The following is an 18,327-nucleotide window of genomic DNA, read 5'->3' as shown; positions in this document are numbered from 1 at the left end:
ATGTTTACAAGGTTTCACAACAGTGGCAACAAAAGCTGGCAATACTACTAACCTGAGATCTTATTTAAGCACAACCATCCAGCTCAATTCATCCAGCTGAATATTGAATATAAATATTAAAATAAAAAAACACTGCTGACCATGCTTCTAGATCCCTATCTTCTACACATCTCTCCCAGTCTTCATTGTTCACCGGACCCTCTTTCTTGTGTCAGCCACCTGCACAAAAAACACAGACAAGTGATACATTTTAGCTAATTGAACCCGAGAATTACCCAGAAATTCGTCCACAAATACAAACCTGTGCTACCAACCTGGAAGAACCAACACTTACCTCTGATCGATTCCATCAGTTCTCCACCTTCACCTCACTGGTAAGAGGAATTGCTTTCCTTATCCACATAGCAAGATCCTTCAAACTCTCAAATCAAAGCAAAACATGCAAAGGCTGGCACAGATGTAGTTTACCTAGCACTCCAGATGAGATGGACGAAGCAAAGCATGTAATTCTAAAAGCCACATAAAAACAAGCTTTTTCAAAAGAATTGGTAACCCTCCGAGCCAACAAAGTAATACCCAAAAGCAGTCCCTTGCATAAACTCAGCCCCACTTTGGTGGATGATCTCATTTGCATTCAAGGCAGGCTCAGGCACTCTAGCCTTGCTGACATGGAAAAGTGCCAGTAATTATGTGCAAAGGGAATCACATCTCTGCTACTAACACGGCATTACCATGAGCAGGTGAGACATCAGGGCCGTCACTCGACGGAAGGAGCAATTCAGGCTGCAGGACTGTGTATTTTGGGAGTCAAGAGGTTAATCAATTCCGTGCTCCACAAATGCATAACTTGCTGCAGATTGCGCGGAAAGCTGTCAGAACAACGCATGGCAGAACTGCCACCTGAACGCCTTACAACCTGCCCTCCCTTTACGTATGTAGGGCTTGACGTATTTGGACCCTGGTCTGTCATAGCCAAGCGAACTAGAGGAGGACACGCAGAGAACAAGCGGTGGGCCATCATGTTCAGCTGTATGTCTTCCAGAGCTGAGCATATTGAGGTCATTGACTCTTTGGACACATCCAGCTGCATAAATGCTCTTAAGCGCTTCTTTGCACTCAGAGGGCCTGCAAAGCAGCTTCATTACGATTGTGGCACCAACTTTGTAGGAGTGTGCAAGGAGCTTGGAATGGACAAAACAGTGCAGAGATACCTTAGTGAGCAGGGATGCAGCGGGGAATTCAACCCTCCTCATTCCTCTCATATGGGAGGCTCCTGGAAGCATATGATTCAATGCCAGAAGAGCGCATTGCCAGAAGAATCCTCAATTCAATGCTCCTTTAATTAAATACTCACCTAAACCAGGATGTACTTTGCACATTAATGGCAAAAGTTACAGCCAGTATAAATGCAAGACCGCTGCTACCTGTTTCTGTGGATCCGGAAAAGCCCTTCATACTTTCACCATCAATGCTACTCACACAAAAGATTGGAGTTCCACCTCCACTTGGAGACTTCTCAAGTAAGGACTTGAATACAAAGCAGTGGAGGCAAGTTCAGGCTCTTGCAGACCAGTTCTGGGCTCCCTGGAGTCGTGAATACTTGCATTCATTACAACAAAGACAGAAGTGGACAGTGCCAAAAAGGGATCTGTAAGTCGGTGACATAGTTCTGCTCAGGGATAAGCAGACTTCCCGGAACTGCTGGCCTATGGCTACAATTATTTCCACATTCCCTGGTAAAGATGGACATGTAAGGAAGGTTGAGGTGAAGATCACTGATCAAGACAATGTAAAAACCTTTCTGAGGCCAATAACAGAAATTGTTTTGCTCCTACCCACTGGCTGATCAGGTTTTCTGCAAGTTCTTAGTAACCTCACACAGGTCAGGCGGGGAGTGTGTTGCTTAATGCATCAAGTTAATTTTCTACTTTCTTTGGATTTTAATTAAATACAATTTTTATTTAAATACAATTTTTATAAAAGCAAAGAAGGTGTATTAGGCCATTAAGTTTATGTTGTATACTGTTTTTTGGAATAAATTAGTGTTATTTTTCTAATTATTTATTGTGTGATGTCACTTCCTGTTTGGGTCAGGGTTTTTAAGGATTTGCAGACCTCTTTTTACTGGTTTTAAACTAATGGAAACATGGAAACATGTTAAAAACATTGTTGTGAATGGGAAAATACGTTTTAACCTAGCTGAGCCAGGCTGTTACTTCTGCATTCAATTCAAGGACAGCTGCTGTGACTGTTAGTATTGCGAGTTTAATCAGCTGTTTAAATCGCATGACAATATGTGAAGTTCATAGGACATTAATTCAGACTAATACAGTACTGTAGTACTGTAATTGTGGCTGTACTTGAGCATTTGTTCTACAAAAAGTTAAAATATATTTGATTCGAAACCATCAACTTACTCAGCAGGAAACATGCAAAACTCACAATCTTTAAAATATTATGCCAAAAATATGTTACTAATGTATTATTTAGGCTATATATATTGTAATCATTACCACAACATGAACCGACAACAATACTATAAAAAAAATAACAATGAAATGTTACTTAAAAAAATACACATATTTGCTACTACTATATATTTGTTAAAAAAAATAAATAACAATTTTACATTGAAATATACACTAGGGTAGCATGGTTTGACAGGGTAGCAAAACTCGACAGTACACTGGATGGAAGCCTACTTCGAATCCCAGTGGTGGTTTTATTCTTAATGTTTTTTTTTATAATGGCAATTAATGTTCTCATTTTTAAAAATATCTATTAATGTAGCCTACATATTTCTACTTATTTCCTGTGATGAATATTATTAAACAAAGACTAATTGTTAACATTTGTACATCTATTACATCCAGAGGAGTAATTAGGTAATTCAAAACACCTGCTTATTGCATGTCTCTATAATTTTCACTTTTATTTTAAGACATTTTTTTACTTAGTTTTTTCTTGTTATTAATATATAATTAAAAGACACATTCCATGCCTACTGTATGGATACATTTGTTTCACATTTTAGCTAAAGAGCACTTCAGTACACTTTCACTATACTGGATTCATGTTTGCCAAAGAAAGCTTAATGTTAAAGATAGCAATTATCTTACATTATCAAAATACATTTGAGTATTTAATTTGATTATTTTTCCTGGGCGCACATGGGTAAAAGTAAAGTGGCTCAATAAACGTGATAAACACAAACATTAAAAAAATAATTAGGTACATGTTCAAAACACTTGACATCTTAAATCCTCGTGCAGTAATATTAATGTGATTTATCAGCTTTCTGAATCCTACCATCCGTCGTCTGCACTAATCACCTGGGGCCAGTTGTTCAGAGGTAATCTGATCGGATTTTGGTTATCGGATTGGATCAAATCTGGAAAACGGGTTGTTCAAAAGGGAAAGAAGCATTCTGAAATCGGATCAGATCACGTAATCCAATCCTAGTTTGTAAATGGATCAAACCTTCAGTTTCTGTTGTTCAAAACTTTTCAGTAGGATTTGGATAACTCTGATCCAAAAAAACAGGATTACCCTGATCCCAACAAGGGGTAGGATTTCAAGGGGGATTTCAGGAAGTAAATGTGGTAAAACTTTAAAATCAAAGTTTTAAAGTAAAAAAAATACATTTGTACAATTTAGTGTATATACCCCATTTAGTGTATAGACCCCATTAAATAAACCCCCCAAAAGATTTCAATAACAAACAAAAATAATATATTCATTTTTTCATCTACGTCACTGTCATTCATCACTGTATATTAATGTCAAAGAAACATTCATCAGATATGAAGCTGTCAAAAATAATTTCGAACAATTGAAAAGAACACCAGAGTTTGTTCTGGTTCTTCAACGGGCTCAGGTGCATCATAAACATCACAGAGAGGGACATTGCGTCTGGTAGCAACAGTGGGCAGGACAATACATGCAAGTGTTATGTTGCATGCTCCCTGTGGTTCGACTCGCAAATAGTTAAGTCATGCAAAGCGTCTCTGCAGAACGCTCAATTGCTCGTATTGTTTTGCAATAAGCAGTATCTTGTTACTGCAAGAAAAGAAGTCATCAACCCCTGTTGGTTCTTCTATCTGTTTTTTACATAGCTAGTGATCCGGATTAGGTAATCCTGAAAACTGTGTTTCTGGATCAGGTTGATCCAATCAAATATTGCTTTGAAAAACTGGCTTAAAAGTAAGACAGATCACCTGATCCTGGATAGCAAAAAATGTGATTACCAAATCTGGATAATTTTGATCCGGATTACATTTTTTGAACAACTGGCCACTGGATAAACTCCTAACGACAGGTCTAGAGCTGTAGTTGGAACGACGCAGCTGAACGACGGTAGTTGCGAAGGTTTGCTGGAACTACGGTTTTGGGAAACACCTGAGTAGCTTAACTAAGGTTCGCACTATCTAAGTTACTAACGTGGTTACCTCCATAGTTCCAACTACGCTTTTGGGAAACACCTTCATCGCAAGTTGCTGATAATGTGATGGAAGCAAACAAAACAACGTGAAGCAATGCTACAAAAGCACTACTCTCCTCCTTACTCTCCTTTAATAGTGCCTAGATGTCTGGCATGTTCTGTGTCTGAAATAAAAAGATGTGGAATTAAATTTAATTTGAACTGTGCAATTTACAAGACTTCTATAGTGAAAGGTGATATGCATTAATTTTGATTAATTAATCACATCATGGAATTAACTATAGATTTTTTAATCTACTGACAGCCCTGTATTGTGTATATAAACTCACGTGTCACGTTGTTGTCATTATTTTTATTATTTTATTTATAAAATATAATTTATTATATTTTAAAATTTAAAAAGTGAATTAATCAGAACATCTGAATAAAATGTAATTTTTTATTACATTTAAAATGGTAAAACACCCACTACAGAATGAAAATGGGTAATATAAAGTATTTGTTTTATTTTAATTGCAAAATAAAAGTTTTTTAGTCCTCTATTTACACCGTCACCTCCCACAGCCACGCCACTGTTGCAACTGTCACTCACCACTGGGGGGAACACGTAGCACCGTCACAGTCAGGGACGTGTAAAATATGCCACTGCAGTAACTGGCCTGCACCACTTGGGGGCGCCATGATGCCAGTAAATAAACAATACAGTGAAATTTGCCCAAACTTGCAGAGGTGATAGTCTAGGAAAGACTCTTTTAAATGGTAGTGGAATTGTTTTGGCATTATTGGAACATCATGAGTAATTTATTTAAAGCATGAATTTAAATAAAAAAAAAAATTAAATTAAAATAAACAATACAGTAAAATTTACCCAAACTTGCAGAGGTGATAGTCTAGGAAAGACTCTTTTAAATGGTAGTGGAATTGTTTTGGCATTATTGGAACATCATGAGTAATTTATTTAAAGCATGAATTTAAATAAAAAAAAAAATTAAATTAAAATAAACAATACAGTAAAATTTACCCAAACTTGCAGAGGTGATAGCCGTGTACAGACTCTTTCAAATGGTAGTGGAATTGTTTTGGCATTATGGAAAAATCATGAGAAATTTAATTTTAAGCATGAATTAAAAATATTTAAATTAATATAAAATAAACACAGACACACACGTTCATTTCTGTTCAGGCACTGTACTGAGCTGCCTTTTCTGCATCCACCCACGAGGTTTAAAAGACGTAACGTTATTACAGATAAATAAACGCTCTATGAAATGGAATCGCATAAGCCTCTCTGGTATGCGGGCGTTATTCTGAAGTAGTATGAAACACAGCCTATAGTCATTTTAGAGAAAAACTGACCAGTAAGGCGAGGCGCAGCTGTATCTGGAACACGTCTTGTATGTGTCTGTGTGTCACTAGATGGCGCACATTCGGTGTTTGAGAGAGAGCGAATCTGTTTATTCACCACAGAGGAAGAGGAGACTGAGCGCGAGCTGCTGTTTTCACGTGGGCCCGGGTTAAGGAGAATACATGCTTTTATTTCAGTATGTAAATTAAACTGTATATATTTCTCTCTCTCTCTCTGTAAACCCTGTTTTCACCCGCTTTTCCTCTTTATATGATTCGCTTAGTGTCATGTTTCAGTCTTTATCCTGCTCCTGTGAACTCAGAGATATATCATTACTGAACTTTACCTTCAGATAAATAAACAGACATACAGATATAATTATGTAATTATTATATGTAAAATTTGATACAGATATAGATGCCCTCTTTGGTGATTTTGACGGACAATGAGAGCCGTGAAGATATTATCTAGTGTCTCTGCTGTCAGTGTGTTTCATTTATATTTTCTCCTGGTTTGGCTCCTAGTACTTGTCTAACAGCTGTGCATTTACTGAGTGCTTTCTATTAATTTTAAATGACACTTAAAATATATAGATAATAAAGAGAAGAACATTTTCATCTTAAGATGTGTTTTTTTCTGTCTATCAGTTACTAATTACAGTTTTATGCAATGCAATGTTATATGCAATGACTGTATATCATTATGTATGTAATACTTATACACTTGTCCAGCAATTAGATATGTTAACATTGTGCACTGGGTCAGAAATGTAACTAAAACATTTTAATCATGTAATAAAGAGTCCTTATCATTTATATATTATATATCTCATATCATATTTACTGATGATGCAATTTTTTAGGTCTTACATTTGTTTGGTATTTATTATTTGTTTATAATTCAGTTTAATGATTTGTAATTAGGGTTTCCGTGCTCCCTGGATAATCTGGAAAGCCTAAAAATGATCAACAATTTTTCCAGTCATGGAAACTCAGGGACAATTTGAAAAGTGTTAAAAATTGATCCTGAAAAAGGATGTTTATCATTTTGTCTATGAGCTGAGAAAATATTACATACTTAATAATCTTTTTATTGAACGCCAAGTGATTCACAGTGGAATTCGCCTTTTACAAACTTAAGTATATGAGTTTAGTATAAGAGTTGAATGGTACATTTCGTAATAATGTGTGTAAAAAAAAACAAAAAAACAATGCCGACAGGCTATCGATGCACTAATGAAATATTTTGGAGAAGTCCTGCAAAGCCCTGGACTCTTTGTAATACTTTACTGTATTATTGGATTATAACATGTATTACTTTATTATTTTGTGTTTTTCCTCTTTATTTTAGTCTGTTAATGCGGTGCTTCTCTGAAACAGAAAATGACGGAGGCGTTCAGCAGTAACAGTGAGGCGGTCTTGCAGCGCACTGTGGATGTAGCTTCCACTGAATCAGACCACCAGGCTGGAGATCTAGAGGGTCTATATCAGATCAGTGACACCTGTCATTTCATTCAGAGCAAAGGTTTTAAAAAGGTGAGTTTTCTATACATTGTTTTTACATCTCATTTTGCACTGCTGCTACTGTGGTCAATGAACAAAATATATTTCATACAGAATCAGGGGTATTGTGACCATGAGACTTAAGTAAATGGTCTTTTTAATTTTTGTTTTTATGAAACAAAGAAAGGCATAATTCCTTTCCATAATACAACCAGTTTGTAATTACTTTATGTCTTTAACAATTAAATTATCAATGATGGAAGTGACTAAATCTCTGTAACCAAACCCTTTTCTATTTTGTACCCCTACCCCTTGTTTTCGAGTGTAACTCTTCTTCTTGGAACAAAGTTATAAGGGGAAGGGGTGAAATCCTCCCCTAAGAAATGGGACAACCCTTAAAGCCCCTGATACATATACAGTTATAAACGTGAAGCGCAAAAGTTCAGCAACTTAACTGCTGCTGGATAACTAGTAAACTTTAGGGCAATGTATATCATCAGAATGAGGGTAGGTAGAACAACAATTCATTATTATTGCCACTCCCTAATTCCTCTGTGATGGGGAACTGAAATTAGCTTTTATTTTATTTATCAGTTCCACCTTAAATGCTGCAGCCTCTGCCATCTGTTGCACCATTTAAGGTGGAACAGAAAAGTTAGCAAGCTAGCCACTAAGCCTAACAACTATCACTTTTTTCTGCTTGTTATGAAAAAATGGCCATAAAACATTAAAACTACACATTAAACTATGGTAATTGTAGTGGTTATTGTAATTTTAAACAAGGAAATGCTTAAATTTGTAGGATTCTTTGGTCGCTTGTGCCGCCATCTTACCAGTGATTCTCAAAGCCCTCTGTTTTGAGTGTGCCTCTGAAAAATTTCAGTTTGAAGGGCCATGTAGTCCTAACACTTCCTCCTACCCTTTCAGCATAACATGAATTGGGACACCCTACCCCTAGGTGTGCACATGCAAAACAAAGGGTTACGGCAATTGGGTATGTTGAAAATAAATCACCATGGACAACTTTACTGTTGCTACTCTGGACCTTGAATACTGCTTACTACACTAATTAATTCGGGTGAAGCTTGTATAAGATTTTAAAAAATTAAATTACATTTTTTTTTCTTCAAAATTCTGTAGTAGTTCTTTACAGTCTCAACCCGGATGCTCCTTTCACATTAGAAGTCAGTGCTAAATCTCGTTTGTCTACAAATGCACTTTTGTAACTGTCCACAAGGGGGCACTCAGAGGAGCAAAAATAAAATTCTACCATGGTGCTGCTTTAAGCTACTTCTGTACACTTAAGGATTTCCTGCTGTGGCAACAAAAAAAATAAAGATAAAATAAGCAATTTTACTAGCAGCCATAAATATTCTTAATAGACCGTTTTCTGTTTTCTACACAGGTAGCTTTGCAGTTTCCTGATGAACTCCTGGTTGATGCAGTAGGAGTGTCTGCAGCAATCGAGAAGGAAACCAATGTAAAGACGTACATTTTAGGAGACACATCCTATGGCAGGTAAGACCTGCTCTCACATTTGTAGTTTTTCTAGCTTTTGTATTTACTGCTGGAGCATGTCATTATTAAAGTGTAAAAGAACAGTAAATAACCTTGGTTCTTGTTTATGGTTCTCTTCCACAGCTGTTGCGTAGATGAAGTAGCTGCAGAGCACGTTGGGGCTGACTGCATCGTGCACTATGGCAGATCCTGTCTTAGTCCATCCAGAAGACTGCCTCTCATGTATGTGTTTGGGAAGAGACCAATGGACGTCCAGAAGTGTGCTGAAACCTTCAGAGAACTTTACCCTGAGAGTGACAGCTGTGTGGTTGTATTATACAGTGTCATTTACGCACATGCCATAGGTGAGGTCACAACATTTTGACAACATTTCAAGTGTGGACAAATAGTTTAATATCTAAATTTAATGTAAATGTATCTGATTAGACTAATCATTTGTTATTGAACAAAAACAAAAATTAATTTCACTAATAAAATGTCCAGTCATTTGAAAAGGGCCCTCAAACATTTTGTACTGATTAGATATGTTTTTATAGCTAATTTTTGTGTGGAAAAACACAAACCCTTTCCCTATAAAATCTGCCATTTCAACTCTTACGAAGAGAGAAAAATAATAAATTAACAATAAAATAACGCGACCTGAATTAGCGTATCAGTTGGTTATGGGGAAGAAAAACACAAGGTGCATCATACAGTGCTATGTCTTTAGTACTTCTTTCCCTCTATATTCGGTGGAAATTAGATTAAACTGACATCCTGTTATGTCTGTCTGTGAGCTGAAGTTGCAGGGCAGTTGACCTATGCAACAAGACAATGATCCAAAGCACACAAACAATTTTACTTTAAAATAGGGTTGTGTACCCAGTGGGTAGTTTTAAGGGCAATAGCCAAATGATATTGGTATTTCTAAGAACACAGTCAGTGCTGCTTCCTCAATTATTTAAATATTTGTAGATCAAATTTCTAGTAATTTTTAAAAACTTTTTGGGTATTTTTATTTTTCCAAAACGTATCCAGGCCTGGAAATTGCTATTTTCAAATTCCATGACTTTTCCAGGTTTTTCATGACCATACAAACTGCTTTTATGCAGCTTGCCTTCAGCTGCCGGAGCCCTGAGAGAGCACAGTTGGCCTTGCTCTTTCTGTGTGGGTAGATGACGCTCTTCCCCTCAGCACTCCGTGATGTCAATCAGCACAAGACACTTGTGAGCTGATGTATTAGAACCGAGTCGCTGTGCTTTCCTCCAAGCGTGCTGGATACTTGGCAATGCTACATCAGAAGCAGTTTGTAAAAAGGCGGTGGCTGACTTCACGTGTCGGAGGAGGCATGTGCTATTCTTTACCCTAAATTGAGAGAAAATGGGAAAAACTTCTTAGAAGTACCAACATCATTTTGCCAGTACCCTTAAAAGTACCTACTTGGTACCCAACCCTATTTTGAGTTCAATTTGTTTGTGTGCTTTGGATCATTGTCTTGTTGCATGAGGCAACTGCACTGCAATTTCAGCTCACAGACAGACATAAACGGATATCAGTGTATTTGAATCTCAATTTTAACCTGATTTCAACAGAATATTAATAAAAATAAATACTGAAACTTTTTTTGCACTCTGTATGACAAAAAAAATACTTGTTTCACTTTTCATGTGTATATTGTATCATAATATTTTGTAATACTTAATTACTTCTGGTCCCCTACTTCAGTAACTATGAAGAAAAAGGTTTAAATCTCAAACACAGTTCACCCTTTACACTCTTGGAGGGTCTATGTTAACTAGTCACTGGATGCATGGACAGGACAGCCTTTTCTTTTGAATAGCACAAAGCTCTTCAGTGTTTTCCCCATAATTAATTTAGTAGTGATGCGCCCACAATTGCTTCTGCTTGGTAAAAATAAACAAAATGTGTATAAATCTTTTGCCCTGATTCAGTTACTCATGGAAAAAAAGGATTTACACCTTTTTAATTTGTTTTGTTACTTTACTACAATAAAGTAAAGTCAGGGAAATATAGCATCATATTCACCAACTTAAAAGTTTTTCCATGTATGAGAAACCACCGCCAGAGGGCAGCAAGTCATAGAAGCACAAATTCGTTTAGATCTCAATAAAGAAGATGTGTGTTGTGTGTAATTATATATATATATATATATATATATTGTACTTCGTTTTCTTTTTTTATTTGTTTTGATATATGTTTAGTGATTACTAAAAGTTTACCGGCTCATCAAACTTATCAGTGCTTATAGAACCTAAGTACTACTTGATGTGTATTGGCTTTAACCCAAAAGAGCTCACAATGACATGTTGATGTACATACACTTTGTCCTTCACTGTTAACTTGTGAGGTCCTAGGTACTGAACATCTCAGTGCATCACAGAACAGTGTATGAACATGTGATTATGTGACCATTATGTGTTTACAAAATATTGCCGTACTTGGTTAGTGCTTGAGAAAAAAACAGCTTATTTTAAAAGTTTATTTTTGCTTCAAAATGTCTGTTTCAAGACCTTTAATTTAAACTCTCTAATGAAAGGTTATATATTGACATCTGACCCCATTTCTTGAACCCAGTGATAATTCGCATGTTTTAAAGTTACTCGTTGTAACGTGTCATTATATGATTTTACCCTTTAAAATATTTGCAGTCATGTGAATGTGTTTCCATAATTCGAAAAAAAATAAATGAGCTTCTCAATTAATTTAACTCTCTATGGCATGATGTTGCCTTCAGGCAACAAACCACTTTTTAATTATTACATTGTCCTTTTTAATGTGTATTGTTAGTCTACATAGATGTGGCTGTTTTGTTTTCATTAACTCACTTTTCTTTATTGTTGCCTCGGGGTAACATTATGGAATTAAATGATCTATATCAATGGGGACACCCAAGCTCTCAACAAACAGACTAAATATATATTTTTCTCAACAAATATAAAAATCATGCCATAGAGGGTTAACCGATTCAGTTATTTAGTATAAATATTCAAAACTGGGTCTGGGCTCATATGGAAATATTACTTCAACATTTTGCACCTGTAAGGTCTCCAGCATTAAATTTGGAATTAAAATAAATTAAAATAAATATAATAAAAATCTTATAACTGTTATTCTGCATTGTTTCCTTAAAATGTCTTCAAATATCCTGATTTCACACTGTGGCCATATCTCAAACCCTCTAATTAACTGTATGTTAACTGTGACCGTTCATTTGTCAGAATTTTAAAATCTAATATCTTCTTTCTCTTCTCAGATGACTGCAGAAAGCTCATTGGTGCCTCTTATCCCAACACTGTGTTCTCTGTTCTTAGACCAGAATGTTCGGATGGTCAAGAACAGGTTTACGGACTTCTCTCAGACGGTGATCACTCAGACTGTCTGGGCGACAGGGTTGTCAAAAAATTGGGCAGATATTTTAGGTTGAAAGAAGGGAAGAGCGTGGAGGATTACAGTATGTTCTATATTGGCCATGAGGGTCTTACTCTTACAAACTTTATGATGACCTGGAACCGCTGTGCCTTCAGTTCATTCGACCCCGAGACGTCCACAGGCCGAACCGAATCCATTAATATTAACAAAGCGCTCATGAAACGCTACTACGCCATTGAGAGGGCAAAAGATGCCGGTGTGGTGGGCATCTTGGTGGGCACGCTAGGAGTGGCTAACTACCTGACCATCATTGATCAGCTGAAGGAAAGCATTCGGAAGGCTGGAAAGAAAAGCTACATGTTTGCGATGGGCAAGATCAACGTAGCGAAGCTGGCTAACTTCTTGGAAATTGATGTATATGTGTTGGTGGCTTGTCCAGAGAATTCTCTGCTGGATTCCAGTGAGTTCTACAGGCCTGTGGTGACGCCCTTTGAGATGGAAGTGGCCTGCAACAAGCATCGTGAGTGGAGTGGAGAGTATGTGACAGACTTCCGTGACCTGCTTCCTGGTACGTACTTCCCTGTAGACTGTAGATTCTTCCTTTTGCTTTACCTTGCTTTAGCTTTTTGTCTGGAGTGTTCAGTTGTCTTGATGTTAAACGTTTACCAGACAGAACGTTCCACATTTCCAGAAAGGCTGCTTAGTTATTTGGTGTAGTTTGGTAAATGACCATTAAGAAATCTGAACTACCCAGCAAATAACACTCTACTTTTAGCCTGACAAGTTTGTTTCATGTTTGCTCACTCTGTATTTGAATATTACATCTGTTGTAATATTACATCTGTTCTAATATTACTTAAAATAGTGCAGCTGATCATAATCCTTAAAAAAACACACACAATGTACATAGACTACTACCATCTACCATCCCAGGGGTATCAAATAATTAATAAAATTATTATTTTTATTTAGCTTTTTACTGTACTCTACATTTTAAAAATAGTCTTTTTCACCTCAGCTTGTTTTCATTTAGGTTTGTGGTCACTTACAAAATTGTCCAGATAAATCTCTCCATCTGGACAGAGTGAATTTGATTGTGGTTGAATGAGAAGTATAAATAAACTTTATTCAGACACCATATTGATTCATACCAGTGAATATAAAGAATGCATTACAAATTATATAAACTAAAAATTTTACAACGATGAACCACTCAAGCACATTTTCAGTTTCCTCTGATTGGTCAAAGCTGTCTGGTTCAGGAGCAAGAAAGTAAATATAGAATGAAGATTCTGTTTTCCAGCATGTATTTCAAACACAGTGTTTTTAATGGGACGTGCAGCACAGAGTCACACAGCTGCAAGCAGTGAACTCTGCATGGAGGAGCAGCAGTGTTTGTTTATAGCAGTATATTATCTAGCTAATATATCAGATAAAACTGCACTTTATCAGCTGTGTAGTTCAGATAAAAATAAGTATTTTTGATAGCCAGGTCGCATTGAGACCTGATGATGTTCACACCACAAGCGAACTGGAATTCAAAATTAATCGCGTGCGTTAACGGTTTAATGTTGAGAGCCCTTGTTTATACACAATCCATCACACCTGCACACATCACGTTACACTCCAGCAAGAACATAGCAGACATATGTGGTCTCAACTAAGCTTCTTTAATATATTTGCGTTGTACTAAACTGCATTCATTTTTAATGGGCATATATGCATCTGAAACAGGGAGTCTAGCGTATCCCAATTTTTTCAACATTAACATTTTAATATAACAATTAAGTCATTAAGTTTTTTTTTTTATGTGTTTTCGGGAGGGGGGGGGGGGTATTGCACTATAGGCCCCTGTGGCGTTGCCTAAGCTTTTGTCCTTAGTGGCATTTTTTTTTTATTTCTCCTTTGTACAATCCTAGAAACAATATTTCCCCTTTTTTAAACCAACTGCATCTGTGTTTAGTACACTTGCATGAGATTTCAGAATAACCGTGTGAAATCTCCATGATTTAGCTTTAGTTTTATTTTAGGTTGTTTGGTAAATATTGCAGTACTGAATAAAAGACACTTATGTCAAATATAATTCATATTGGCAGGCTTTTGTTTGTATTATTATAATGTTGCTCATGTTTTTATCTTGCAAGTGAAGGCATCGTTGCTAGGTTACATATGTATGAGTAATATTTGAGGTGCTTTGGTACCAGTGCCAGTATTGTGCAATATTTGCACTCCTAAAACTGTATCTCTCAGCCTATAATGTTGTGGTATAATAAACTATAGCTCAAAAAAACTACAATGCTAAAGCAGACAGCATAGAAAGTCCATACACAGATAACATATGACATAAACATAGAGACCTGCAGCTACAGACGTTACAGCTTGGGCCTTGTTTACACATACCTGGATTTTTATTTATTTATTTTTTTTTTTATGGGGCTAAGCACTTTGCTATGACTAAAAGACAATATCAAGGACAGACACTCTCTGTTTCATCATACAAAGGCCTATGTGCCTGTGCATGCAGTACAGTGCAGTAGCCTTCCGCACCAGCACCTTCTGCTACTGGACTGATTGCAAACATACAGGCTGAGTGGAAAGTACATGGAGACACACCTTTCTTTTTTTCATTAAGAACAAAGTACCAATACTGCAAATGAAATGTTCAGTGCAGTAATTACATACGAGTTGTTTCTAAAATGTGAAAATGTGTATATATATATATTTGTTTTCAGTATTTGATTTGTTCACTTATCCTTATTTAGAAAGTGAACAAACTGTCATTTCACCAAGAATTCATTCATAGGCATAAGCCTGTGTCTTTGTGTGTGCATGTTCATGTGCACGTGTGCTTAGTGGCTCAGGAAGCAGCTTAATTTGAATTACTTGTAACAGGAGGCAGCAGTCATGTGGACTTCCCAGAGCCAGATGAATCCGCTAATGAAGAGGACTCGACAGATGTGTCGCTGATCACTGGAGCCCTTCGTTCTTCCTGTTTACGTTCATCCTCTGAGCCTGCGAACGCTTCATCAGCGTCATCACTGGTCATCAGGAATCAGACTCTGACTGTGGCCAACGCAAACCCTGCAGGTAAAACACTACGAAATCTGCTTAGATACGTATACTTAGTGATTAACTTATTATTTTTTGAAGATCAGCCTTGTAGTACTGAGTTTACATGCATTTCCTAATCTGATTACAAAAGGATTTCCACAGTTATCTAATTAGTATTCAAGTAGTCACATAAACAGCATACTCTGATTCTGATCAGTGAGGTCTAAAATCTGATTAAGAAAACTGATATAGAAAGAGAGCTAGTATTTCTCTGTCCACTCTTAACAAGGGTATTCTCCGATTTTTCGGTCTGTGATTTTGTAAAAAACAGACCTTGGTACCAGAAATAAGCAACAATATAAGATGGCAATATAAACACTTGATGTTTGCTGAAGGATATATATCATGTATATCATCCTCTTTGGCTGATGACTATATTGTGGCTTGGGCTGGGCATTACAAAATCAGGGCAGGGCAATATGACTTTTATCTAATTGCAATAAATTTGTTCATGTGATGAGTTATGCACTTCTCTAATCATATTGTGGATATCATAGTTTCTAAAAAACACTGACCGACTGTACAAAACGTTACAGAAAGTGTAACTAGTGTTTTTAAATAGCTATAGCATTTTAATTGTTTTTGTTAAGAATCGCACAAAAATCTGCTACTAATGTCTCTCAAATTTGCGATATAAGCATGCGTACAGCCCCACACTTACGCTTATAGTCAGTTTCCTCTGCTGAGAAGCTCTGCGCTGTTAAAATACCAATCCGCCAAAGTCAGAGCACACATGGTTCTTACAGTTAATGGCAAGTGACACGCTGATTGGTTTACGTCATGTTAGGCCCAAAACACACCCATGGTAAAATAAGAGATTAATACGTTTTGATCGGCGCAAGGCGTATTTTTTGCATCCTCGCAAGACCAAACACACACTGATGTGCCCTAAATCAAGCTGTGCAGTTAACGGCTCACCTATAGATCACTAAAATAGGGCCCATTCTATTTTACCATATTACTCAGCTTTAGCATGATTTTTTTTTTTCATGATGTTTATATCACATCATATTCTGTGAAAGTGTTGGCTGGTTGCAAAGCAAAAATCTGATTATTGACTTATTCATGTAAACTAAAACTTGAAGTTGCATATTATCTGATTACAGAAGTTCATCTGATGGTTTGCAATAATCAAATTATGAATTGCATGTGAACGCTCCTTAAACACTCATTAATTTGTATGTAAACAAAAATATACATAAAAACAAAATGGACAATATCAAGGTTTCAATATGTTATTAACACATCCAGTTCACATCCATGTATTACGTAGATAATATTATTATTGTGACAGGCTTAAGAGCTGTTATCCACCATCTTAACTAAACTAAAGTGTATTATGGACTACTTAGTAACGCATTACTCTAATCTGACTATTTTTTTCTGGTAACGAGTAATCTTACATCTTACTATTTCCAATCTAGTAATTAGATTAAAGTTACTTGTCCAAGTCACTGTGCACTGTGTTACTTTTTGTTTTGTTATTTCTCTTAGTAAAAAGATATTGTAGGGTCCGGCTGGTTAAAAGGATAAATGGGAAAGACGTTTACAGTAGTCGCTTTATTGCTAGAACTTACAATGGTTGCTGTCGGCTGCAACTATGCCATAATAACAGGCTAGCGAGCTAACAAGCTAAAACTAGCATTCGGGCTGAACACACACACTCACACAGCGAGTTTCCCTCTCTCACACAACCACAGCGAGCCCACCTCTCTCTCCACTTCACACACACACACAAACACACAAGCGCAGCTGCTAAATTTAACTAATAAAGTAGCTTTTAATCTAATTCAGTTACTTTTAAAATCAAGTAATCCATAAAGTAATTAAGTTACTTTTTAAGAGGTTACATTTTCAAAGTATTTATGCCATCACTGATTATGGCCAGTGTTGATGTAGCCACATACTGTACTGCTGGTTTAATAGATTTGTGCTTTCTGCTTTCTCTGCAGTTTCCTTTCTTGCAGGACGTAGTTGGCAGGGCTTGGAGCCCAAACTAGGAGAAACCCCGGTGGTGAAAGCTGTAGAGGGAAGACGAGGCATTGCTATTGCTTATGAAGAGGAGGGCACAGACAAAAGAAACTGATTCACCTGATCATACTGTACTTTCAACAGTACTCAGCAGACCAGGAGGAAATGAGAACGAGAAGTAACCTAGACTGCAGCTCCATATGATGTCATACTATGTAATGGTCATGTAACGAGGTTACAGTACAGTAGGGCTGGTTTTAAAATTGTAATGTATGTCCTGTTTTGGGCAGTAAGACTGTTGGAACAGCTGAGTGTGTCCTGCTGTTGAAAGATAGACAAACCTGGTGGTATTAGCTTCGAATGTGTCTTTAAATAAAAGCTACAGAAGACATGGAGGTACAGCACAACTGAGCATGTGGCGAGCAGGTTGGTAAGCATGAAAAGAAGACTGACACAAAATCACCAGTCCATTTAAACCTGAGCAAAATCAAGTACTACAATCATCAGAAAGCCAAGTATCCAAAGCATAAAGGGTGCCAGAATGTAATTGACATTTTACAACTATTTAAATAAATAACAGAAATGAAAGATGAACAGCTGATGTCTTCTTTTTCAGAGAACCATAGGAACCGTTTTGTGTCCCACAGTTTCACTTCTTCTTTTCTCTTCTGTCATGGAAAAAACACACTTTCGTCTTTCTTCCTGATGACTGTGTTTGTCATCAGTCAATCATCACCAATGTGGTCATATAATGTTTCTCTCTCAAATATTGGTGTTTCCCACATCCATTTTATTCTAGTATAAATCATGATTTTTCTCTGCATATCATTTGTTAGATTGTGTGAAGCAAAGGAAGCATTAAGAGAAAGTCAGCAGGTTGAAGATCAAGCCGGAAAAAAGATTATGCTTGGTTATATTTAAGAAGAATTCCACTAATTTCTGTCAGTGATTCCATAAGGTTAATTATATTGAGAATTATGTACAGTGATTATGTGAACCATGTCTTATTTCTTGTATATATCTAAAATACTCTGGAAAAATTTAAGAGACAACTTAAGTTTCTGAATCAG

At 36.6% G+C, this 18,327-nt stretch overlaps 1 protein-coding gene across 2 annotated transcripts; it reads left to right on the top strand.

Annotated features, from left to right (window-relative positions):
* The first annotated feature begins 5,721 nt into the window (after nt 1-5,721).
* dph2 (diphthamide biosynthesis 2) lies at nt 5,722-17,851 on the top strand. 2 transcript variants are annotated; one of them, XM_007230325.4, is made up of 7 exons: nt 5,722-5,982; nt 7,166-7,321; nt 8,694-8,806; nt 8,930-9,150; nt 12,060-12,743; nt 15,068-15,262; nt 17,239-17,851. In XM_007230325.4, the coding sequence occupies exons 2-7, from the start codon at nt 7,169-7,171 to the stop codon at nt 17,370-17,372; spliced, it is 1,500 nt and encodes a 499-aa protein (XP_007230387.3). In that variant the 5' UTR covers nt 5,722-5,982; nt 7,166-7,168; the 3' UTR covers nt 17,373-17,851. The 2 variants fall into 2 exon arrangements, with proteins under 2 accessions (XP_007230387.3, XP_007230386.3); XM_007230324.4 differs by having other exon boundaries at nt 5,723-5,982; nt 7,137-7,321.
* Nucleotides 17,852-18,327: the final 476 nt, after the last annotated feature.

Source organism: Astyanax mexicanus, chromosome 8 (assembly GCF_023375975.1).
Source record: "Astyanax mexicanus isolate ESR-SI-001 chromosome 8, AstMex3_surface, whole genome shotgun sequence".
NCBI classification, from domain to species: Eukaryota; Metazoa; Chordata; class Actinopteri; order Characiformes; family Acestrorhamphidae; genus Astyanax; species Astyanax mexicanus.
This window is presented reverse-complemented; position numbering and strand designations above follow the sequence as displayed.